This window comes from Mustela lutreola, chromosome 7, assembly GCF_030435805.1.
Source record: "Mustela lutreola isolate mMusLut2 chromosome 7, mMusLut2.pri, whole genome shotgun sequence".
Taxonomy (NCBI): Eukaryota; Metazoa; Chordata; class Mammalia; order Carnivora; family Mustelidae; genus Mustela; species Mustela lutreola.
In genome coordinates, this window is record NC_081296.1 from 135,781,221 (window position 1) to 135,807,563 (window position 26,343).

A 26,343-nucleotide genomic window follows, 5' to 3' on the forward strand; every position below is an offset into this window, starting at 1 on the left:
ATAAATCTTTGTGAATTTTGATTAGGCAGTGGATTTTTAGATATGACTCTAAAGGTATAAGCAACCTTGGAGTAGGTCGAAATGAACATTTGTAATTTTTTGTTATTTCTAACATTTGGTATTTCTAAGGACACCATCAAGAGAATGAAAAGATAATCCATAGTATGGGAGAAAATATTTGAAATCCTATAGTAGATAAGGGACTTATTATCTAGAATATGTAATGTACACTTACAACTCAACAATAAGAAGACAACTCAATTTTCAAACAGACAAAGGATTTGAATAGATAGTTTCTCTGAAGAAGATGTACAGATGGCTAATAACCCCATGGAAAGATGCTCTGTGTCAGTCAATTAGGGAAATGCAAATCAAAACCATAGTGAAATACCACTTCATACACACTGGGATAGTTAAGATAAAAAGCCATTAACAAGGGGCGCCAGGGTGGCTCAGTGGGTTAAAGCCTCTGCCTTCAGCTCAGGTCATGATCCCAGGGTCCTGGGATGGAGCCCCACATAGGGCTCTCTGCTCAGCAGGGAGCCTGCTTCTTCCTCTCTCTCTGTCTCTCTGCCTACTTGTGATTTCTGTATGTCAAATAAATAAATAAAATCTTTAAAAAAAAAAAAAGCCATTAACAAGTGTTGGTGGGGATGTGGAGAAATTGGAACGCTTATACATTGCTGGTGGGATCGTATAGCCACTTTGGAAAACAGTTCCTAAAGTGTTAAACATAAACTTACCATATGATTCACCATTTCTACTCCCTGGAAAAATGAGACATATGTACACACAAAAACTTGTACGTGAATGCTCCTAGGAACATTATTCCTACTAGTCAAAAGGTGGAAACAAGCCAAATATCCATAAATTGATGAACAGATAAAATATAATTAGTGGATTATACTGTGGATTATACTATACAGTGGAATATTCTTCAGCAATAAAAAGGAATAAAGAACTGATATATGTCACAACATGGATGAAAGAAACATTATGTGTAGTGTAACAAGCCAGACATAAAGGCTCTGTATTGCATGATTCCCCTAGCATGAAATGTTAGGATAGGTAAATCCATAAAGACAGAAAGTTGACTAGGAGTTTGCCAGGGCCAGGGGTGGAGTTTATTTTTGGGGTGATGAAAATGTTTTAAAGTTAAGTTGTGGTGATGGTTGTACTACTGTGTGAATGTAATAAAAACCATTGAACTGTACACTTGGAAAGAACGAATTTAATGACATTTTAAATCTATTCCAATAAAATATGACATCATAAACAAAGGGACACCAAAAGTGAAAAAACAAGCCATGGCCTGGGAGGAGACATTTTTTTAGCATATCACTGAGAAAGGGTTAGTATCCGGATCAGAAAGCCTTATAAATTAGGGAGAAACAAGCTTGCACTCCAGGAGAAAAATGGGCGAAAGAAGAACTGTCAATTCATAGGAAAGAAGGAACTTGATTAGAAAATACGTGAATATGCCCATCCTCACTTTGTTCAAGTTACTATAAATTAAAACGGTTAAGTAACTGTTTTCATCTGTAGCTTTTGAAAGCTGTAAAGATACGATCATATTAAAGGTTGACAATCTGATGTTGCAAAGGGAACTGTATACAGGTGCTTTTAGCACAAATTGGTACAATTGCCTTGGAGAACAATTTGCAATTTCTACAAAAGTTGAAATACACATTCCTAATGACTACCCTATGCAGTTTGTCTGTGGGTATATACAGCAGCTGAGGTTTTCAAACATTTTTGTTCTGGCTTAAACTAAGAAAGAACATCTTTTTTTTTTTTTTTTTAAGATTTTATTTATTTATTCGACAGAGAGAAAGTAATCACAAGTAGGCAGAGAGGCAGGCAGAGACAGAGGGAAAAGCAGGTTTCCTGCTGAGCAGAGAGCCTGTTGTGGGGCTTGATCCTGGACCCTGAGACCATGACCTGAGTCGAAGGCAGAGGCTTAACCTGCTGAGCCGCCCAGGCACCCCAAGAAACATTTTTATATCAAACTTATGTACATGTAATATGTGAGGTATTAGGGCTTAGGGTTTCAGCACATTACTTTTGGGAGGATCAATTCAACCTGTGTCACATGGTTTTCGGAAGAAATTCTGCTCATGGCACAAGGAGACGTGTTTAAGAAAGTTTACTGTAAAAACATAAGAACAAAAAGTTGGAAGTAATCTAGCTTTTCATCAGTAGGAGCATGACTTATCCACCCTTCCCCACCCCCACAACAAACAAAAAAAACCAGTATGGCATATTGTTACAATGAATATAGCACTGAAAAGATTAATCTAGATCTGTATTATACACATGGGCAAATCTCAGACACATATTGTTAAACAAAAGTTGCAGAAAGATACATACAGTATGATATGTATATAAGGATTAAAAACATGCGGGGCAATACTGTATTGTTTATGGCTATGTATTTATGTAAGAAAGGTATTATTTTGGCAGTGCCTGGGTGGCTCAGTCGTTAAGTGTCTGCCTTCGGCTCAGGTCATGATCCCAGAGTCCTGGGTTTGAGCCCTGCATCGGCTCCCTGCTCCACAGGGAGCCAGCTTCTCCCTCTCCTGCTCCTTGTGTTCAACTCTCACGGTCTCTCTCTCGGTCAAATAAATTAAAAAATAAATAAAATCTTTAACAAAAGATATTTATTTTTAAAAAGGTGAAAAACACCAAATTAAGGGTAGCTTTTATACTTTTGGGGGAAAAGGGTTAAAATAGCACTTCTCTAAGACAAACTTCTTAAAAGAATTGGGGAACTGCTTTAACATGAATCAGAGCATGACGCTCTCCAGAGAGCTTCTTATCACTGACAACAAAAGACGGTTTCTGCTGGTTTACAAGGCTCTGTATCATTGGCTCTCGAACATGTCCTCCCAGGTTACTGTCCTCCAGCCAGGTGGGCCTCTCTGCCCTTCCCCGAACACATGGAGTGCACCTGCCCCAGGGCTTGTGTCTTCACGTTAGCTCCGCCTGGAAAACTTCTCCTTAGTTTTCTTCCCACCTCCGTGTAGATTTTGCCTACCCCTTACTTCTTTTGGAGAGGTTATCCTTCGCCACCTCTTGCCATGATTTTTTTTTCCCCCTTGTTATAGAATTTACAAACTGCCGGGTATTTTGTTGGTATATCTGCATTGTATAAATACCAATAAATATTGGTATTTATTGGTATATCTGCTTGATTATTTATTGTCTGCTTCTCCCACTGGAGTGTATGGCACTGTATTCTAGCTCTCAGATCATGCTTAGCTCGTTGTAGAGGCTTAGTAAGTATCCGCGGAATAAGTGAAAGAATGAAATCAATGATAACTTGAATGTTTTATTTAGTGGGAAAAAATAAGATCCAAAGCCTATAAGCTAATTGTTAAGTTTTGATAAAACTATGTGTTGCGTAGATTTTTATCTATTTGTATTAGTTACAATATGCTATTTCATATGTACTTGCTGGCTGGTAAAAAAACACTTTCCCCAAATCACATAAACATCCGCAAGAAACAGGTTGTGATACATGTGCCATTAAAGACCCCCAGAGCGCAGTTGTTAGTGTTTTGGGCTTGCAGGTGGTTCAAGTCAGCAGGGGCTTACTGAGCAGTCCTGGTAGTGGTGACAGCTTGTGAGGAGGAATAAGAACGGGCTGGTGATGGTCCAGTGGTCCAGAAATGGCAGAGACCCACTCTACTTTATCGCCTTTCTGTTAGTTCTTCCTAAGGAGCAGTGTGGCCAGTAGTGCAACTTCTGTAACTCCCATTCCCATTGTCTTATGAGAGGTCGAAGCTGTGAGTTGATGCTGAGTGCTTCCCTTAGAGAAGGGGAAACCTGTCAGCCTGATTTTCTGCCATTTCTCCCTTTCTCACCTTGATTTGAAATGCCGTGAGGCTGGGCTGAGAAACCTGGTCTGTGATCACCAATGGGACTATAAAAGAGCTACCTGTCAGAAAGCTGCCGTACTTGCTAAAGGACAGTATCTTCATCACCTCCTGTACAGGCTGGGCTTGTATATGGAGGCAAAGGACAGCAAAATTAGTGTTCTGATTTCCTAAAAACAGACATTTTCTTAACAGAGGAAGCTCATATAACTACTTACCTCAGTCCAAATATAGCTAGTCAAATGGACGGCAAAATTAGCTAATTCTATATGAAGAGCAAAAAGGAGCACAAAGGGTGAGTTTAGAGTGAAAGTCTAATATTAATGATGATTTTAAAATGATCAGACTAAGTTGTAGTATTTCTGAAATCATTGAAGAAAAACTGGATCCATACAAAATCTCAGAAATATGACTAAGAAATGGCAGTAAGTGGAAAATGTAAAGACTTGGATTCTAATCCCAACTTTGAGTTGAGTTTTCTTATGACTAGACAGATTGCTTAATCTTCTGTTTTTGGTGTTGTCATTTAGTCATGTGAAGAGGAAGAGAGAATCACTTGTAAAAGAAACGCTTTTCACTTTGTATTTTTTATCCTGCATATTTAAATGTAAATCCCTTTTGACAATATTCTTTCAAATAGTTTCCTTATTCTTTTTTATCTCAAAAACCATGCTGTTCTTTGCATCCTTTGGTGAAAAAAAAAAACAAAAACAAAAACCTGAAGAATTTGTGAATACTAGGATTATCTCTTACTTTTTTATCTCCTTTTTTTTTTTTTTAAAGATTTTATTGATTTGTTTGACACATAGAGATCACAAGTAGGCAGAACAGCAGGCAGAGAGGGGGAAGCAGGTTCCCCACTGAGCAGAGTCCCATGTGGAGCTGGATCCCAGGACCCTGAGATCATGACCTGAGCCGAAAAGGCAGAGGCTTAACTCACTGAGCCACCCACTGCCCTTTTTATCTTCTTTTTTAAAAAAGATTTTATTTTTCAGTAGTCTCTACACCCAGTGTGGGGCTCAAACTCACAACCTCGAGACCAAGACTCATGCACTCCACTGACATAGTCAGCCATGCACCCTGGAGTATCTCTTCTTTTTATTTTCCAGTACAGAGTACAGTCCTTGACATACAGAAATGAAATATTTGTTGAAAAGAATGAGATGATCATGCTGATTTTGAGCTCCTCGGTAGAAAGGATGTCTAAGGCTGGGACCCACTGTGTGTTTGTTGCAGGCCCTCCCTTTACTGTGACTTGATCTGCGAAGCATTGTAAGGTTGTGGTTGGTTTCAAGTCACCTGTCTAGTCCAGCTCTCCAGCTTCTCTAGCACTTGGTAAGTGTCCTGTGCAGAAAACTGGCCTTGCATCTGGGGCTGTGCTAGAATTTAGTCTGTCACATCATCCTATAGAGCTGTCATAAGCTCCACTGGTTTTTCTTTTTCTTAGCAGATTTCTGCCTATGGCAAACCCAGTTATGATCATTCATGCTCACATTCTGCAACTACTACCAGGAGAGAAAATGACTAGCAATTTCAGCTCACTAAGGAAAGGTTCTTCCCTCTCTGGAATTTTAGTGTATCTTGCCCTCTTTGGTTTGCATGGACCTGCAGTTTAATAGTTTAAATAGTTTTAAAAACTATTTCTTGTCTTAAGTAATCTCTGTTGTTTTATCTAGTTGTTCTGTGAAATTGATAGCTTGCCTCTACCTATTAATTTTAACCTAGAAGCATTTATTTTTCTATTTTTTTGGTTTTTGTTGCTGTAAATATGACCTAAAAATAAAGTTGTTCACACAGTTTAGAGATGATTTCTCTCCAGAAAGTCTGAAGGTAGACTGGTTGCACTTGGTAGGTAGATTATGAGCTATCTTATCCTCTTTGTTGTTCCGTAATCTTTTAGGATGTTTTTATTCACATCTCAGTCTCAACCCATCTTCATTGCAAGCCACCGGGAGAGAGAAGTGGAAGGAGAGCAATTGCTGTTTTCAGGCTGTAATCCGGCTCTGGTACCTGTCCCTTCTGTTCATTTCCTCTTTGGCCAGAATTTCATCACGTGGCTATGCAGCCGCCGGAGAGATCGGGAGATGTAGACTGTAAGCTGGGTGTCCATGGACCCAGCTAAAACTGACGTTCTATTACTAAAGGGGATATAGGGAGGATGTTCTTAGGGAGCCAGTTAGCCGTCTTTGTCATAGTATGGTGTGAGGAGAAGCTCTAACCAGAGTTTTTTTCCTAAACAGTCAATTTTCTTAAGCTCTTGTACTAAATAATCTAACATATCCCCTTTGGTTTATGATTTTTCAACCATGAAAGAGTCTTGTTTAATGGTTATGAGCATGTTTTCTGTAGTTAGGCAAAGTTAGCAGACAGTTATTGTCTGAATTTCCACACTCTGAATACATATTTCCAGAAGTGTCTTCTTTTTTCCATAGGCAACTTCTGAAAAGGAGGGAGTCCACATTTTTTCTTGTAGTCAGGATACATTTCCTACTTCTGGTCAATTAGTATCTTCTGTGGAGTAGGCTGAAAAGTGTTTCTAAAGCTCGCTGGATAACAAACGTGTTTTGGCATTTTGATCTGTGGTTTTCTGTTGCCCTTTTAAAAAATACTAGTTCAGATTTTTTGTTTTCCTTTTTTGGTCTGTATTCATGTGTATTAATGGGAACCTGGAAACAGTTTAGTTAGAGCAAGCAATGAGAATCTCATGTCCTTCAATACCATGTAATTTTTTTCAGTTGATAGCAACAGAAACTGACCCTATCTAAACCAAAAGGTGATTTATTGCAAGAATGATAGGCATGCAAAAAATAAACAAAAGGAGGGAGTAGTTGGGTAGAACTGACGAATAATTCAGAAAAGTCAGGCAGGAAATAGCACAGCACCCGGGACTTCAGTAGCAGGAGTTTACAGACCTTTTCTTGAGGATGTTGGAGGTCTAGTGCCCTTCACTCTCTTAACCTATTGAAATCTAAATCCCGTGAGAGAGGGTTGTTAGGTTCATTTTGGCATAGGTGCTTACCCCCATGCCAGTCAGTTAGGACCCAGGAAAACGGTCCTGCTGCACAGATGTGGCCACCAGGGGCCTACCCCCATGTATCAGAGACCATCCGCAGAGAAGCGAAAGTGATGTGAACCATGTAGTCCCTCAGGCGCTGTCCACTCCAGAACTACATGGAGGGCATGGAGTTACAGAACAGGTCAGAGGCGGAAGAATGTTCGGACCCAGGAGCAGAATCTGGTACTCCCATCTGGTACTGGTACTCCCATCTCCGGATGTACCAGCTGCCCTGGTACTCCCATCTCCGGACCGCAGCATCCCCTGTTGCACCACGATGCTTATCTGGAGGTCAGAAGGTGCTCCAGAGGAGATGTAGTGGCAGGGGAGAGCGGTGATTCCGGGGCACAGCCTTGCTGCCCAAGTGCACGGGGTGCCACTGAGCTGAAAATGTGCCAGGGCGCGCACACGTGGCTGTCTCCGTTTCTGAGTTTTCAAAGAGGAAAATCACATAACGTCAAAACACGTTTGTTTCCCAGCAAGCTTTGGAAGCACTTCCAGCCAATCCACAGAAGATACTTACTGACCAAAAGTAGGGAATTCATCCCAATTGCAAGAAAAAATGTGGACTCCCTAATTTCAAAGGTTGCCTGTGGAAAACCAAGGACACTTCTGGAAATATGTGTTCAGAGTGTGAATCCTCGTGTGACTGGTACAAAGTTCCAGACTATTGCCTTCAGCATGTATGGTATGCAGTAGGGAGAGGCTAGTACATTTCAGTAAAATTCCAAGGAAGGGCCATTTCAGCAGAACTAATTTTAAGGAACAACAGAACATACTACTGGAAGTGAATGGGGTTTGTTTAGCAGAAAAGGCATGGTGGCAGTCCTTTGATTGCCAAAGAATAACGGGTGTTCATATTGGATGTTAATTTTTTTTTTTAATGTTCCAAACTATCTGCCAGGTGGCTGGGTTCTGTCATACTCTTGTCACATTCAGCAGGAATATATCTATTTGTTCATATCAGAAGTGCATGCTTTTGTTTCCCACTATTTATTTCCCCATTTTTGCATCATTACATAGTTACCCTATGTTCTTTCATGGGATTCTCGAAACTTCTGCTTAGGATCATTCGTTATACATCAGTGTACAGTCTAATCAAACCTTACCTTTTTCTCTGTTCTGAAACTAGAGAGATAGAATGTAACACATGATCTAGGACTTTTTTTTTTTCTACGAAGACATTTTAGGACCATTGGCAAAATTTAACTGAAGTCTATAGACTAGATATTAATTAGTATCTATTGGTTTCCTGATTTTGAAAATTGTTCTGTAGTTATGTAAGAGAATATCTTTGTTTTTAAGAGAGACACACTAATGTATAAACGTACATCATAACTGCACCTGCCTCAAATGGTTCAGGCAGAAAATTCTCCATCGTTCTCTCTCTGTGCACACACGATACCACACCACACAATTACTTTTTCCTGAACCAGTTGGGAGTAGGCTGTATACATTCTCTCCCTTTACCTTTGTGTTAGGCAGCTTGGGCTGCTCTAACGAAATACCACAGATGAGGTTGCTTAAAGAACAGATGTTTGTCACAGTTCAGGAAATCCAAGATCAGGTTGCTGGCAGACTGAGTTCTTGGTGAGGCATTCTTCCTGACCTGCAGATAGCTTTCTCATAGTGTGTTCATGGGGCCATTCTTCAGTGGAGATCTCTGCCTTCCTTATAAGGGCACTAATTACATTATGAGGCTCACCCTCATGACCTAATGTAACCCTCATTGCCTCCCAAAGGCCCTATTTTGAAATGGCATCACACTGGAGCTTCAATATATGAATGAGGTAGCAGAGGGGGAGACAAACATTCAGCTTGTAACATTCTGCCCGTGATCCCTCTAAAATCACATTCCTGCCTGCAAGATACATTCGTTCTGTCCCAGCAACCTCAAGAGTCTTAACTCATTCCAGCATCAGCTTTAAGGTCCGTAGTCCAAATCATGTGATATGAGTGAAACGCGAAATACAGCTTATCCTAAGACAGTTCCTCTCCGTCTGTGAGCTCTTGAAGCATATAAGTTATGTGCTTCAAAAATACGGTGGTGGGACAGGCAGAGGATCGACATTCCCATTCCAAAAGAGAGAAATCAGAAGGAAGAAAGGGGTGATGAGTCCCAACCACGTCCAAAATTTAGTAAGGCAAATTCCACGAGATCTTAAGGACCAAGAATAATCCTCTTTGGTTTGATTCTATGCCTTCTGGACCCATTGGGATTGGGGTCACTCACCTCTACCCCCTATGCTTCAGGCTTCCTTTCCAAGCACTTACCTATTGATTCTATCTGAAGTGATGGTTGCCCCACCTTTGAAACTGAGAAGGGTACCCTGATGATCTTTAAACTGTCTTTGGAATTATTCTTTTCTTGTCTTGAAAATAGCACAATTTCTGGCTCTGTGGTCCAGTCCTGTAGGATCTAAGAATTCCTAATAGCCTGTAGCACGTGGTTTCAAGCATCAGAGAGTTCCACAAAGCTTGTTATGAAATATGCCACAGTCGCCTGCTCTCTTCTCTTTTTTTCATCTCCTGTGTTTACCTCCACATTTTAAAATGCCTATTTTACTGCCTCTTGACTTTTCACAGTGAACATTATTTATTATTGCTTTATTTCCATTAGGAGATTTGCGCTCCTTATCTAGGGGAGGATTCTTGTTGGGAAGACTCTGGCAGGAAGTTTGGTGTGACTGGAAGGATAATTGGGATGTGGAGAGGGTCTCCGTGGCAGGGAGACCAGACAAGAAAAGGAGGGTATTGCAGTGGTTCAACGAAGAAAGAGACACTGAGGGGTTTTTTGTTTGTTTGTTTGTTTGTTTTTTAAACTGAGGATAACATACATTCAGGTAAGTGCGTAAAATATATCCTGCTCCATGACTTTTTACCCATGTGTGTACAGTGTCTCCAGTACCTCTCTCAAGATGTAGAACATTTCCAGCCTCCTTGAAATTCCCTGGTGTCCCACAAGAAGGTCTTGAACTAAGGCACAAAAATTCATTACTGGTTCTAGAATGAAGTCTGAAAATGAGGTGGAGCTAAAGATGACTCCAAACTTGGGAGACTGGGTGGACTGGGTGGTGATGCTACCGGCCAGGTGGCTGATAGAGGAGGATAATCTGATTTCAGTTGAGGGAGGAGTGAAGATGGTGAGAGAAGTTCAGCTTTAGACTGTTGAGTTGGGATGTCCAAGTGGAACTTACAGGTGGCAGGTGGAAATGTACATTTGGAGTTCTGGGGAAAATTTGGAATTGACATGGAGATTTGTGATACTTACCAACGTTTACAGTCTGTTTGAGATCTAGCAGGTAGATGAGAATTCTCTGGAGAGGCTGTAGATAGAGACCTAAGGTTATCATGAGAGGCATATGTTGCTTTTATTAACTCTGTTTTAGCCCAAAAGTGAATAAAATCAGTGAGAAAATTGTTTAAACACTTTTTAAATAACTTTTTAAAAAGATCTATTTATTTATTTGAGAGAGAGAAAGAGAGAGCATTAGAGGGAAGAAGGTCAGAGGGAGAAGCAGACTCCCCATGGAGCTGGGAGCCATGACCCAAGTAGAAGGCAGTTGCTTAACCAACTGAGCCACCCGGGCTCCCTCAGTTTAAACATTTCTTATGAAAATTCAGTAATGTGTACTCTGTTAAAATGAAAAATCAGATTGGTTCAGAGGTTTTTAAATAGGAAGTAGGCGTTCTGCCTCTATCCCACTCCCCACTCCAATTTCTGTGTCTCTTTCCAGGTGATTTTAGTGCATGTATATTGTTTATGGTTTATCTTGATTATACCTTTCCATTACTGCTTTGGTTAAGAGTCTTTTTTCAGCTGTTTAATGAGTATAATTGATGGCCTTCAGGCATGTGAACAAAATGGGTTATTGGTTTGTTTGTTTGTTTCCCCCTCTCCTCTTCTTGTAATGTATTTTATGATAATGTGCTTATGATTTTGACCGAAAAAGAATTTCTTCCTTGGTCTTTTTTTCTTTTGCATTTTATTGAAAAAAATATGTTACTTTTCAAGCAAACATATCTTGGTTTTCTTTGGAGTCCTTAAATCTCCCTTGATTAATAATACTACCATTGTTACACTCTTACCTGTTTAATGTGAACAGACTGGCAACTTTTTTTTTTTAACCCCTGGAGGGAGTAATAAGCTAATTTTTTTTTTTTTTTTGTCTTGTTGACAGTATAATTCTCGTTAGAATGAATGAAAGGCCTCTTGAGAGCCCTCTTGCTTAGTGAATCCAGAATATAAAATACCCTGGAAGAGTTTGTAGCCCATGTTTTGTTCAGTGTGAATTTGACCTGCAATGTAGTTGAGACTAAGGTATTAGATGTGGGATCTGGAAAGGTCCTAATATGAATTGTGTAATTACTGTAACTTGTTTAAAGCCCTCTGGTACTTACTGTTGAAAGAGCAAAAAGCATAATGTGTATTTTCATTCATTCAACAAATGCTTATTGAGTTCCTGTAAGGTGCCACTTTCTCTAATATTGATAGTACTAAAAGGAACCATTGCTGAGTGCTTACTGTTTGTTAGCACTTAATACATACTCTCCTGAGTGCGATGTGCCATAATGAGCAAAATAAGCCTGGTGCTTTCCCTTATGGAACATGATACATGTGTAAGATGGTGGTAATACTACCTTTTCCCCCCATTTTTTATTTAAATTCAATTAGCCGGCGTATAGTACATCATTAGTTTCAGATGTAGTAATACTACTGTATTTCAGTCATGTCAAAAATAAAATTTGGCATCAGTAATTGAAGAGCAGGTGATTTTTTCCTCTAATTTCTAAGATTCTGTCAACTTTCAGAGGTTTGCATATCACTTGGCCTGTACATTCTCACCCTGAGTGATCAGAGTGAACTGTGTTTTGACTGACTGTTTTCTAAAAGTTATTTAATAGCTGAATCTCAGTTCCTTAAAATGCAGTTAATTTAAAGTAGCACTGTGATAGAATCACAGTATGTAAAAGCAAACTCATGATTTAACTTCCTTCTTCCTAGACAGTCCAGCCAACTGCATGAATGTACATGGTGGTGCTGGTTTGGGTGTGTCTCAGATCAAGGCGATATCTTTTAAAGAGATCCACCCACAGCATTCCTGACAGACAATCTGTCAAACATTTGTTAGAGACTTAGGAGCTCTGAAAATTGTCTTACTTTTTACTAGTATGTTCTATTGAGAGAAAACAGTTCCAGAGATAAGGAGAGTTGGGTACTGGTATTAAATACAGTGTTCTTTTATATACTTTTTTTTTCTTTTAAGATTTTATTTATTTGTCAGAGAGTACAAGCAGGGGGAGCAGCAGGCAGAGGGAGAAGCAGGGTCCCTCCTGAGCAAGGAGCCTGACAGGGGACTTGATCCCAGGACCCTGGGATCACGACCTGAGCTGAAGGTAGATGATTAACTGCCTGAGCCACCCAGGTGTTCCTAGATACAGTTTTTTAAAGAGATAATCAGAATATTATTTTGGGGGGCACATGAGTGACTCAGTGGGTTAAAGCCTCTGCCTTCAGCTCAAGTCATGACCACCAGGGTCCTGGGATCCAGCCCTGCATTGGGCTCTCTGCTCAGCGGGGAGCCTGCTTCCCTCTCTTTCTCTACCTGCCTCTCTGCCTACTTGTGATCTCTGTCCATCAAATAAATAAATAAAGCCTTAAAAAAAAAGAATATTATTTTTGTTGTGTCTTAAGTATTTTTTATTTGCTTTGTCCAGCTTAATAACTTATTTATATGCTGTATTAATTTTTAAACAATCTCTTCAGTTATTGGCTTGCTTCTAGCTATTCTGTTCTTTTTTTTTTTTTTTTTTTTTTTTTTAAAGATTTTATTTATTTATTTGACAGAGAGAAATCACAAGTAGATGGAGAGGCAGGCAGAGAGAGAGAGAGGGAAGCAGGCCCCTGCTGAGCAGAGAACCCGATGTGGGACTCGATCCCAGGACCCTGAGATCATGACCTGAGCCGAAGGCAGCGGCTTAACCCACTGAGCCACCCAGGCGCCCTAGCTATTCTGTTCTAAATACATTGCAACCTTGTTCCTGCATAAAAGTTTAAGTAGTAAACATTGACACAGACTTCCACCTCTTTGAGGAAGAGATTGATGAAGATGCATATCAGTTTTACATATGGTTTTCCGAAGTTCTTTAGGCCATGCAACTGAAGCAGTGCCATCAGATTCCAAGTGTCATGCCTTTCTAAAAGGCCTTTCCCTTGTCTAGAACAACTGTTTCTTTTCCAGCTGTTCTAACTTGCAGCATACAGGTAGCTTTCCCAAAAGAATATTATTGGGATATAATATTCTAAAATATATTTAATCCATGGATCAAGTTGCCTGAGAGGCCAAGAAAGAATCTTTTATTCTTTCATAAAAATAGGGGTTTTTCGTAACTCTAGCACAGTGTGCAGTTGAAAATATGTTCCTGTTGAATAGTGAATGAGCATCCTTACTGCAGTTGGCTGTTTCAAACTTAAGGTTAAAGTTAACACACAGACGTCTCTGATGAGATTTTTCCATAAAAGATTTCCATTAAGATTGGCCAAAGTGTAAAAAGCTTTGAGCTCTGAGATCAAAAGTGCAATAGCTTGGTATCTGTATTAAAATTCAAGTATCCCAAAGGATGAAACCAGGGATAATCTTAAAGTGGAAATGGATACTTTGGTCAAGCTGAAGGGGGACAGAAACTTTTTTTTTTTTTTTTAAGATTCTACTTATTTATTTGACAGAGAGAGAGAGAGGAGAGAGATCACAAGTAGAGACAAAGAGACAGGCAGAGAGAGGGGGGGAAGCAGGCTCCCCATTGAGAAGGGAGCCTGACACTCAACTGGATCCCAGGACCCTGAGATTGTGACCTGAGTGGAAGGCAGAGGCTTAACCCACTGAGCCCCCCAAATCCCCCAGTTATTGATCACTCTTAACTGTTTTTCCCCTTGTGTCGCATTCCACTTTCTACTTCTGTACAGCACTAGATACTCTTATATAAGCATTTTTCTTTTGTGCATACTTTATTTGCATTACCTCAACAAAAGCTGTTAATAAACCGTGGGTTTTTACAGGGGCCTAGTGCTGGCCCTTATTTGGAATACAACAGCTGGTGGCTTTAAGACTTACTGAGCAGGGAGAAAAAAAGACCATATAGCAGGAAAACATAAATATTTTAGTTTGCTTTGGGACTGATTTACTTTGAATACTTCATTTGTAAGCTAAAATGCTATTTTTGAGGATAGGCTTTTTCTTTGTTGATTCGTTTTTTTATCTGCTTTATTAGAACAAAGGAAATTTTACACAATCCAATCAGAGTATTTTAAGATCTAGTTAAAAAATCAAATAATGATAGAAATGAGTGTTAAGCATTGTTCTTAGGCAATTACTTCTCTGTTTTATTTTTTCTTTGCTGTTTATCTAAAGTATATATAACATATAATATTTTTGTTGAAAAAAATTATGCCCTGCTAGGTCTTACTGGATTTTTTGACTATTAGAGAATTCTGAAGTTATGCAAATCTGTAAGGAATTAGATTTTAGGTGGTAATCTTTTTCTTGGGATCGAAATAAATGTCTTTAACCTCTGTTTTAGATCCATCATGTTACACAAAATGGAGGACTTTACAAAAGACCATTTAATGAAGCTTTTGAAGAAACACCAATGCTGGTTGCTGTGCTTACTTATGTGGGATATGGTGTACTCACTCTCTTTGGATATCTTCGAGATTTCTTGAGGCATTGGAGAATTGAAAAGTGTCATCATGCAACAGAAAGAAAAGAACAACAGGTAATTGTTAAAAGTCTTTGTATGGAAACCTTTTATAGACATCCTAGTATTCTCGCTCATTTTTTTCTTTAGAAATTTTGATACATGTGGGGCACCTGGGTGGCTCAGTGGGTAAAGCCTCTACCATCTGCTCAAGTCATGGTCCTGGGGTCCTGGGATTGAGCCCCATTCTGGGCTCCCTTTCAGCAGGAGCCTGCTTCTCCCTCTTCCTCTGCTGCTCTCCCTGCTTGTGTGTGTGCTTTCTCTCTCTCTGTCAAATAAATAAATAAAATCTTTAAAAAAAAAAATGGAAATTTGTATACACATTAAAATAAAAATATTCTACATGCAGTTAAATGAAAGTATTTCACAAAGAAAGTGGAAAACCAAGTTAAGGCATGGAGAAATCAAAGCATTTGACATATTTCTTTTTTTATTTTTTAAAGGTTTATTTATTTGAGAGTACACGTGCATACGTGCTGGTTGGGGAGGGGCAGAGGGAGAGAATCTCAAGCAGACTCCCTGCAGGGCGTTGAGCAGGTTGCTGGGCTGGGCTCAACCCTGGACTCTGAGATCCTGACATGAGTGAAAACCAAGAGTTGGATGCTCAACCGACTGATCCACCTAGGCACTCCACATTTAACAGATCTAATTTAATGATCACAAGAATTGATTCCTGTTTGCTGAGTGAGAAAGCTAAAATTCACAAGTTAAAAATTTAACATTTCCTGAGTTGCTTAGTGTCAGAGCTGGTACATAGACATGGGTCTGTAAAATGCCAGAAGCCATGTTCTTTATGTTGATGGTATTGTGCTGTATCCCAAGTTGTATCTCCAATCTTCTAAGAAGACAAAGAAGTTCTGGAGGACTCATGATGTGTTTTCTCATAGACACATTATACGTAGGTGTTTGGCTCACAGATAGCTCTTTTCCCCAAACAAGCCTAAAAACAGAATGTGGCTGAGCTACTCTGTTCACGGTTAAAAAAACAAAAAAGGCAATCTTGTTTTAGTAATTGTAAATAGAGATGATATTGATTGTCTCTGAGGGGAAGATCTCACTTCGCTTTCCTCCATATACTCCTTCGTACCTCTAGAGTTCTGCACAGGCTACAGGTATTGCCTATTCTCAAAGATAAATAAAATTAGAGTGAAATGCCGGTTTTTCTAAAAACAAACTGTTTGTTCTTGGCATGTGAAGTATGGAGAGGTTGTCCTCTAGCCCAAAGAATATACTAGATTAGAGAAGGGCTTCTGAAGTTAGATTTTTTTGGTCATCATACTTCTCAATTTTTGTGGGTATTAGAAGAGAGAGGTAGATATGGTGGCAGCAAGGTCACCATTGAGATAGGAGCCATTAGATACTGGGAAGGGGTGGTGGTCCTGTGGGGGAAGGGCAAGGGAGCATCTAGAAACATGGGGAAAGAAAGGATCAAAACCTGTCAGTATGGGGATTGAAGATTCTGGCTGGTCCTGGGAGAGCCCAGGAGCCAGGCTTTCTTTCCTCTCATTTCAGCCATTCTGCACCATTCCTAGCTTCAGCACCACGAGCTGGTCCTCCTCCTCATTGCCCTGAAATGCCTACAGATTCATTTCATGAAAAAGGTATTTCTTGAATACCTAATGCGAGCAAAGCCCTGTATTCAGAGTTTGGTCCAGTAGGCCAAACTAGTTTTGATCATTGAAAACCAGAACACATTCTTAAATTTTTTGATTCTTCTTTTTTTCTGCCTCTGTACATCCCAGATAGACTTTAGGGCTAGAGTGCTTGGCCAGTATGTTGATTTTGTACGTGGCTCAGGTGGGGCCTGCTGGCTGTGGGTTAGAGCTTCTTATGTACTTACGGGCTTGTCCGGTATTTCAGTCACTTATTTACAGCCTGGTACCTTCCTATCAGACTGAGTTGTTGGTGGTTGTGACGAATGGGAGCTAAAGTTTTATTCCCATATTCAAAAAAACCCTTTACAGGGGCCTCTCCTACTGTGGGCACCCTGTAGAGATCTGCTAAGTAACATGGGAAGGTGGAGGTCAGGGGTGCTGACTGATGGGGAGAGTGGTCCTGGCTGAGGGAATGGAGTAGGCACAGGCATGAAGGATGTTTGGGAGAACTTGGAATGTGGATGTATGAGGGATTGGGTTGTGAATGTCAAGTGAACTTTGGTAGGCAGTGAGGAATCTGGGTGGTTTTTGAACAGGGGTATGACAGGAGAGTTTGCACAGCTGGTATTTTGTCAAAGTGTGATGAAGAATGAATGAAACAATGGAGTTGCATCCAGATTACTTTGTGAAAGAGTACGTGATGTTTGGAACTTGTCTCATGTGCCAGAGGGTGAATTGGCTCCTGAGTATTATGGTGGCCTGTGTATGCTTGACCTTGGTATTAAAGTATTAGAACACATAGATTTCATTCTTTGGTAGTTTCTGATTTTGTTGAAAAAACAAACTCTTCCAATCCAGCAGGTCTTTGTAAAGCCCTATACAGATAAGTAGTGTTTGAATTGTATGTAGATATAGAACAAAAAAATAACTGAGTAGCATTGAGTTAATCAGGAAATAATTCTTGGAGGAAGAAGTAATAGGAGGAACTATGTGGGGCAGTGGGGGGGGGGGATATTTGCAATTTGAAGGACTATGCTAATTTATTCAAATTCATTTCAATGGGATTTTCACAGTAGATAACATTAACAGTTAAACCAGCTGAATTCCACCATTTTCTTACAAAAATTCAGTTTTTGGACGTAAGGAAGATCATTCAGCCTTATGATACAGCATGTTTGTTTTCTGATTCTGGATTAGATGTAGTGAGAGGGATATGCAAATTTCAAAGTGTTACACTAGAAGAGATTAGGGAAAGTGCTTGGTTGGATCATAAAATGCAAATATAATGTTGCCACTTCCTCATTTCACTGAGTGAATGGTATTTATAACTACATCCTTACTTTCTTCCTCATTCCGTTGTAAAAGAGAGTCTATTTTAACTAACTATGCTGGTTCTTCATATGTTGCTTTGGGTATAACTGAGTCCCATGGTCCCACTCTAAAGATAAGTTAGGGGCTCCTGGGTCATTCAGTTGGTTAAGCAGCTGCCTTATCTTGGTCCTGGGGTCCTGAGATGGAGCCTCAGCCCTGTATCAGGCTCCTTGCTCCACCCGGAGTCTGCGAGTCTGCTTCTCTCTCTCTCTCTTCCCCTTCCTCTGCCCCTCCCCCAACTCATGCTTTTTCTTACTTTCTCTCTCTCGAATAAAAAAAAAATAAAATCTCAAAAATATATATACATAAGTTAACAAAAGAAAAAATTTAAATTTAAAAAATGAAGATGAGGGACGCCTGGGTGGCTCAGTTGGTTGGACGACTGCCTTCAGCTCAGGTCATGATCCTGGAGTCCCAGGATCGAGTCCCGCATCAGACTCCCAGCTCCATGGGGAGTCTGCTTCACTCTCTGACCTTCTCCTCGTTCATGCTCTCTCTCACTGTCTCTCCCTCAAGTAAATAAATAAAATCTTTAAAAAAAAAAAATAAAAAATAAAAAATAAAAAATAAAAAATGAAGATGAGTTAACCTGCATTTGTTCTATATAAATTACAAAAAATTCTTTGAATTCTTTACTACTTGATCTCTGTTATTAGTGTTGTTTTGGATTAGAATGTTGTTTTTCCCAGTCTCTGGTCTGTTTCTTTTTTATGTGAGGTGAAACTAGCACTCCAAATCTAATCTGTGTGATTCGATAAAGCAAAAGGTTGAATTTTAAATGTTTTAGTATCTAGGTAGGAAATACCTAGTCTAAGAAGCAAACTGTGGCAGGTAATTACCACATGCTTAACTAAACCTAACATTTTGCCTCTACAGTTTGTTCATGACCACATATTCAGAAACCGGAGGGACAGGACATTGGGAAGGGACATTATATATTTACCCCCTGATATGTTTAATTTTTAAGATACAAAAGAGGGAAATTGATTGAAATATATTAACAGGAATTCCTGGAAGGATTTTATCCTTGACCTCCTTTTTAGAAAGCAGTCTGCTGACAATATTCTGGCAGTTTGGAAAAACTATTAATGTAGTACAGTTACTTGACATATTAAGCTGGTGGATTATCATTTGGCTTGTCTTTTTTATTTCTGGGGATTTACAAAGAGCTCTTCTTGCCATTGTTCTATCTGTGTGGATGGAATCCTCTCTTTTTTTTTAAGAGCTCCATTGAGATATAATTTATATACCATAAAGGTCGCCTGTTTAAAATGTATATAATTTAGTTGTTTTTAGCATTACAGTTGATCTTGAGAAATGTGGAGGTTAGGGGTGCTGACCCTTCCCCCATGCTGTTGGAAATTTGTAACTTTTGACTCCTCTGAAACTTAACTACTAATAGCCTGCTGTTGACTCAAAGCCTTGCTGATAACATAAACAGTTAACACATATTTTGTAAGTTGTATTTATTATATACTGTATTGTACAATACAGTAAGCTAGAGAAAAGAAAATGTTATTAAGAAAATTATAAGGAGAGGGGTGCCTGGGTGGCTCAGTGGGTTAAAGCCTCTGCCTTCGGCTCAGGTCATGATCGCAGGGTCCTGGGATCGAGCCCCACATCGGGCTCTCTGTTCAGCAGGGAGCCTGCTTCCTCCTCTCTCTCTGCCTGACTCTCTGCCTACTTGTGATCTCTGTCTGTCCAATAAATAAATAAAATCTTTAAAAAATAAAAAAGAAAATTATAAGGAGAAAATACATTTTGAGTACTGTACTAACTGTATTTATTGGAAAAAACCTGTGTGGGGGCACCTGGGTGGCTCAGTGGGTTAAGCCTCTGCCTTTGGCTCAGGTCATGATCTCAGGGTCCTGGAATCAAGCCCTACATCAGGCTCTCTGCTCAGCAGGGAGCCTGCTTCCTCCTCTCTCTCTGCCTGCCTCTATGCCTACTTGTGATCTCTCTCTCTGTGTCAAATAAATAAGTAAATAAATCTTAAAAACAAACCAAAAAAACGGTGTGTAGGGGTCCTGCACCGCTCAAACCCATGTTCAAGGGTCAACTGTATTTTCACAGGTGTGTAGCCTGCACCGTAATCTAATTTTATGACATTTTTATCATCTGAAAAGGAAATCCTATACCCATCAGCAGTAACTCATTACTCCCCCTCATTACACTAGGCGACTATGTCTAAATGTTTCCTGAAAATGGGATCGTACAGTGTGTGATCTTGTGTGTCTGCCCCTTTCATTCAGAGGAGTCTTTTTTTTTTTTTTTTTTTAAAGATTTTATTTATTTATTTGAGAGAGAGACAGTGAGAGAGAACATGAGCAAGGAGAAGGTCAGAGGGAGAAGCAGACTCCCCATGGAGCTGGGAGCCTGATGTGGGACTCGATCCCGGGACTCCAGGATCATGACCTGAGCCGAAGGCAGTCGTCCAACCAACTGAGCCACCCAGGCGCCCCCAGAGGAGTCTTTTTGAGGTTCGTCCACACTATTGTAGATTTCAGTAGTTCATTCCTTTTTTTTTTTTTTTTAAAGATTTTATTTATTTATTTGACAGACAGAGATCACAAGCAGGTAGAGAGGCAGGCAGAGAGAGAGAGAGGAGGAAGCAGGCTCCCCGCTGAGCAGAGAGCCCGACGTGGGACACGATCCCAGGACCCTGAGATCATGACCTGAGCCGAAGGCAGAGGCTTAACCCTCTGAGCCACCCAGGCGCCCTAGTTCATTCCTTTTTAGTGCTGGGTCGTATTCCATCATATACGACAGTCTTCTATTTTTACTTACTCTATGGACTTCTCACTGGCACAAAATTGTATGCCAAGTAAACCTTTTTAAGGAGTTTTGTCACCGAGAACCACTTCATTCTTTTGCACTGGTGACATGTATAGATTTGCAGATGTGTCCCTGTTACTCATTGGGCTTTTCTGTTCAGAGCAACAGTGCAGCTTTTTTTTTTAGCAAGGTGCCCCCCTCCTGTGCTTTTTTGGGGTCTTTTGAATCTTTAGCCTTCTATCTTTTGAGCTACTCTTTGCATTTAAAAATTTGGAACTGTTTTTTACTACTCACTGAGAATGCAAAAATTTAAAAAGATCTGGTGCCCTAATATCCTAAGTCGTTCCAAGTTTAATTGAGTTCCGTTAGGGTGCTAAACAGGTAAACTGATTTAAAGTGTTTTATCAGAAGGAAGAAATAAACTTTAAAAAAATAGGATTCCTAGATTCTTAAGACTACCCACAAGCCCTCCACAATTCTTTGGTCCCAGTTGAAGAAACCCTGTTGAAGTTTTGTTACATTTTAAGCTATATTTTGGTTTTATATATTTTTCTCATGAAAGCATTTTGAAAATACCATGACAGCTTTGGTAGTAAATATCTGCCCTACTTAAATCTGGTCATCCCATGGAGCTCGTCAGAGACAACACGTGGTGACCGGCCAGTGCTCGGCTGCTGTTTACTACACGTTCCATTTTGGCCATTGGGAGTCTAGTGGATCAGCGTCGCATCTGTTTGTCCTCTTCCAGATCGTTCCCAGTAGCATAGACATGTTATTTTTCCCATCTTAAAACCAAACTTTCTGGGGCGCCCGGGTGGCTCAGTGGGTTAAGCTTCTGCCTTCAGCTCGGGTCATGGTCTCAAGGTCCTGGGATCGAGCCCCGCATTGGGTTCTCTGCTCAGCGGGGAGCCTGCTTCCCCCTCTCTCTCTGCCTCCCTCTCTGCCTACTTAATGATCTCTCTCTCTGTCAAATAAATAAATAAAGTCTTTAAAAAAATAAAACAAAAAAACAACAAAAAAACCCACAAACTTTCTCTTGATCCTTTCTCCTCCATCTACTGTTTCGTTCCTTCTAACGCACGTACACTTATTTATTTGCTTACTTACTTGCTTAAGTGAGCTGTACGCCCAGTGAGGCTTGAACTCACGACCCCAAGATCAAGGGTCCCATGTCCTGACGACTGAGCCAGCCAGACACCCGTCTTTCTTCCTTTTAGAGTAAAATTCTTTGACGTAGGTGTTTCCAGGATCTTGCTTCCGGTTCTTTACTGAACTCAACTCCAGTCAGGATTTTACACCTACCACTTCAGCTAAATTGATTCTTAGGATCACCCATGACACCCGTGTTGCAAAATCTCACGTTCCTTACTCAGTCTGTACCTTGTTTGGTCTGCCAGTCGCATTTGACAGAATTGATCACTCTCCTTCCAGAAGCATTTTACTTACTTGGTTGGTTTTCAAGCATTATACTTGCCTGGTTTTTCTCCTGCCACTCTCATTCTCTCTTGCTAGATCCTTCTCATCAGCCCAAGTTCTGAATGTTGAAATGGGTATGGCAGTGGCCTCATCATTGGTCTTCATCTCATCTGCATACACTCCTTGGTGATTTCATCCATCATCATGGCTTTGGGTACCTCTGTATGCTCATAACTTCCATGTTTGTATCTCTGGCACTGACTTCCTCATTGAACTCTACACCTGGGTATCTAGCTGCCCATCTGACATCCCCACACAGCCATCTCAGACTTTACATATCTAAAACTGAGCTGACATCCCTCCGACCAGCTGGCTCTATTCCTCATCTCTATGGATGACGGTTCTCTTCTGCCGTTGCTGAGGCTGAAAACCGCAGTGAGAGCCTTGACTCTACTTTCTGCCACACAGCATATGTAGCCCATTAGGAAATCCTAACTACTCAACCTGGACATCAGCTCCTGCTTAGCCTTTCACTCATCTGCGCCAGCCTCACTGGCCTTTTGGAGTTCCCTGGTATGTCGGGTACACTCCTGCCCCACTGCTGTTGCACCAGCTGTCTGCCTGCCAGGCAAGCTCTTCCTCCAGATGGTCAAACGGCAAGTTCCTTCACTTCCTTTTCCTTTATTCTACTCTGGCCACCCTCACCAAGTTTTAGCATGGTTCCAGCATTTTATAGCCCCCTTCCTATGTGATTTTTATTTCTATTAGCATTTTTCACTGTTTAAGATCCTTTATATTTTATACATTTGTCTTGCTTAGTATCTTTCTCTTCCACCAAAATGTAAATTCCACAAGGGCAGAGATTATTTTTGTCTTTTTGTTTACTATTGTACACCCACTGCCTAGAAGAGTGCTTTGCACTTCTTAAACATTCAGTAAATGTTTAAGATAATAATATTGGGAGTGGTGATAATAACAGTGAAAAGTGTTGAGTCTTTTGAAGTATTCATAGTCAGGGTTGTGTGTGTATGTGTAATCATGCACATACGAACACACAGATGACTCAGTTTCAGATCTAAGAAAACAGCGGTCTTTACTTTTGAAATGTCATTCCCTGTCTCCACTTTCAGTGGTTGAGAGTTTTGAAGCATCCTTATCTTTGCCAGATACATAAGCATCTTAGCACCCTCAGACGAAGTAGAATTTCTTGTGATCAGATGTTAGGCCAAGCAAATTGGGATGCACATCATTGAGTCAGGCAGCTCAACAAGCTGCGACATACAAACCTTTCAGACAAAATTGTGTGCCATGGAAATGTATGGGCATAGACTTTGGAGTGAAAAGACCTGAATCAGTTCCTAGCTCTGCCTCTGGCTGGTTCCCTAATTGGGAAAGTCATTTTATCTTTCTGAAATTGGAGTAATATCTTTTTTAAGAGGGTGCAGGGGTATTAAAGAACAAATGTATGTAATAGAAGACGTACCGTAAGTATCCTAAGTACTCAGATGGGAACTCTGGCTGCTGTTGGGATTAGCATCGTCTTTGTTATCATCATATTTGGACATCTGTGTTGGGCCAGAATTGCTCTTAACAACCATGGGCAATTGTTATGATGAAGTCAGCTTCTGGAAGTGCTAGTACTCAGCCTTTTCCATTGTGCTCTTTCGGCCTGCACAGGGGCTAGAATAGGTGGTACCTATTTATTTAAAAGAGTATAGGATGTTTTCTAAAAGACTCAACTTCAACCAATAGAAGATATTTATTGGCTAATTACTAAGATGACTCCAGACTACTTTTGGTAAGGTCTTCAATGATCCCGAATGAACAAATCCATGAATTTGAAGTTTTCTCTGAGGCTACTGGTAGAAGTCACTTACCAGGGTCCTTCACATCCAGCAATCCAGAGTGTAGCCTCGACGAGACACTGTTCTCTGTTTATCATGGATATCTGCTAGTATATGGGTTTACTGAAAGGTCTTGAGGAAGCATGTGCATGAGTGCATCAAGTTCAAACAGGGCATGGAGGCTCTTTGCACTTGACTCTTATCATTGCCTCTCACTTACCAGTTCAGTACTCTTGTCTGGGCAAGTGTCCCTTTAGAGTGCTTGTTACACTGTATTTCACCTTCCTTTGTGTGCCACTCCACTCTGCTCCACTAAGAGATCTTGGGAGTGTGGAGGTTGTTTGTGTCTTACTCATTTTTATCCCTAATGCCTACTACCTTAGTGCCTGGAAAGGACAGCTCAATAAATGTTTGTTCAGTGACCAAGCAAACAAGTATTAGGTTGGCCCTGACTAAAGTCATTTCCCAGTGACTAAACTGAGGAGGAAGAAGGGGGTGGTGGGGATGGAGAGTGGGATGGGGGACAGGATGGGAGGGTGAGGGCAGGTGTAGTGGGGGTGTCATAGTTTGCAGAGAGAACTGTCTGTCCTCTAGTCCTTGAATATTTAACCTGTATGAGATATTTTTGGAAATAGGCACTCACCCTTGTTGCCTAGAACTAGAACCCTGAATAGTGTTCCATTCCCATTCTTCATTACTAAGTTGTAGGGAGTTTGGGTAGCTGTCTTTCAGCTCTCTCCAGTAAACTCTCCAGCTGTAGTCAGACTGCTACCCTGGGCATGGGTGTTCTCTTCTGCCATTCTGTCCCAGCTGCCTTTGGTCTCTAACATCCCTCACTGTGGCAACTTCCCCATCAAGTCTGTTCCCAAATCAAGGACTTAGTTGTTCTCTTATTGTAAGGATGAACAATGAGCAGTGAGCTCCCTGATGTTGGCAGTCTCTGTTACGGAGATCTGAACGCCTTTCTCTCGCCCCTCCCAGCCACACAGCGCTAGGTCACTGGTTACCCAGAGCTGCCTGCAGCCTTCTTTCTATACTGGGGTTTGGTAAGCCTTCTGGTAGATGGGATCAGACTTTTTAACTGTTTTCTGATGTTTATATAGTAAAAACAAAAATAGTGCTCTTTGTTGCTAATAAAAATTTGTGATGGAGAATTTCTCTCAGGTGTTTGAGTTAATACTTTTGCCATTAATGTACAGTGTTTAGTACTGTTTACCCTATTTGGTGTGAATTGAAAAGGATTGAAAACAACTTTTTGGTTTCGTTTTGTTTTTTCCTTTGGGAAATAAATGCGTGTGAATAGTAGCCAAGGAAAAGTCCTAAATTAGAATTTGGATGTCTTTGTTCCAGTTTTCAGTCACTCAGTATTCTTGTTGGAAGAGGAGACTATCAAAAGGGATATACCAGTTAAGTAGTAAGTTTCCAATTGTGATAGGTTATTTATGGATATTTTCTCTTAAGGAAATGTAAATGTTGAGATGGTATCAGGTACTTGTACATTCCTAAGAGTACTTTCTGACTCTGCTTAGCTTAATTTAAGATTTTATCTACTGATTACTTTAGAGCCCAATGTCATAGAAAGTTGTTGATTATAAAATTTTATGAAGAGTCTTCTTTAGCAATTGATGTTACAAAATAAGGCTTAAACTTGAATGTTTCTGATTAGCTTATTTAATGTAAGTCCAGAACTCAAGGCTGGAAGTCCAGCAGTTTGCTAACTATAGTAAAACTATAGTATAGTTTTCTTTTTGTTTGGTTTACTCCTTATCTTCAGGAGTTGAGTTGATCTAATGTGGTCTGATCATGTTCTGAGCAGTGGTCATACCACATGGGACATGACATTATGCATTCATTTTAGCTCCACCCAGATTATTTTTTATAGACTTAATTTTTAGTGTAACTTATTTCCTAGTAGAAGGGAGAGCTTTAAGTACCTGGTCATGGGAATTCATCGTAAGAATCTTTTTTTTTTTTTAAATCCCATCAAGGGAAAGAAAGCTGAGATAGATATCTTTCTATATAAACTATCTTTAAGTGTTTCTTGTTTATCATTTTTCTTTGGAAGTTTTTCACTTTGATCCTCAAAAATCTGCAGAGGCTGGAATTTTAATTCCAGAAGTGCTTTTCTTGTTTGAACCTAAAATTATAGTGTTTTTTTTTTTTAAAGATTTTATTTATTTATCAGAGAGAGAGGGAGAGAGCGAGCACAGGCAGGCAGAATGGCAGACAGAGGCAGAGGGAGAAGCAGGCTCCCTGCTGAGGAAGGAGCCCGATGTGGGACTCGATCCCAGGACGCTGGGATCATGACCTGAGCCGAAGGCAGCTGCTTAACCAACTGAGCCACCCAGGCGTCCCAAAATTATAGTGTTTTTTTTTAATGGCATTTCCCAATATATGACTTGGGAGGCAGAAGAGAAGTCTTTTTGAGGTTATTAGCAAGGAAAACCATTTAGATGACAGAATTGTACAACTAAGTTTTATTTTTATGACGCCTACTAATTGAGTTAATTTCTTTGGCTTTATATTCATGCAGTCAGATAGTTATTTACAACCATGTCATACAGGTTAACCACCAGAGCTGAGTGACATTCACCTGATTAAGAGTTGTTTTACTTTTTTTTTTTTTTTTTTTTAAAGTAATCTCTGTGCTCATT

The 26,343-nt window shown here is 40.2% G+C and overlaps 1 protein-coding gene across 1 annotated transcript in view; it reads left to right on the forward strand.

Annotated features, from left to right (window-relative positions):
- The window catches only part of SPTLC2 (serine palmitoyltransferase long chain base subunit 2), a 106,365-nt gene that overhangs the window by 12,850 nt on the left and 67,172 nt on the right, over positions 1 to 26,343 (forward strand). Inside the window, exon 2 of the mRNA XM_059182691.1 lies at positions 14,512 to 14,706. Within this exon, the coding sequence (XP_059038674.1) occupies positions 14,512 to 14,706 (195 nt within the window). The remainder of the gene's footprint in view (positions 1 to 14,511; positions 14,707 to 26,343) is intronic.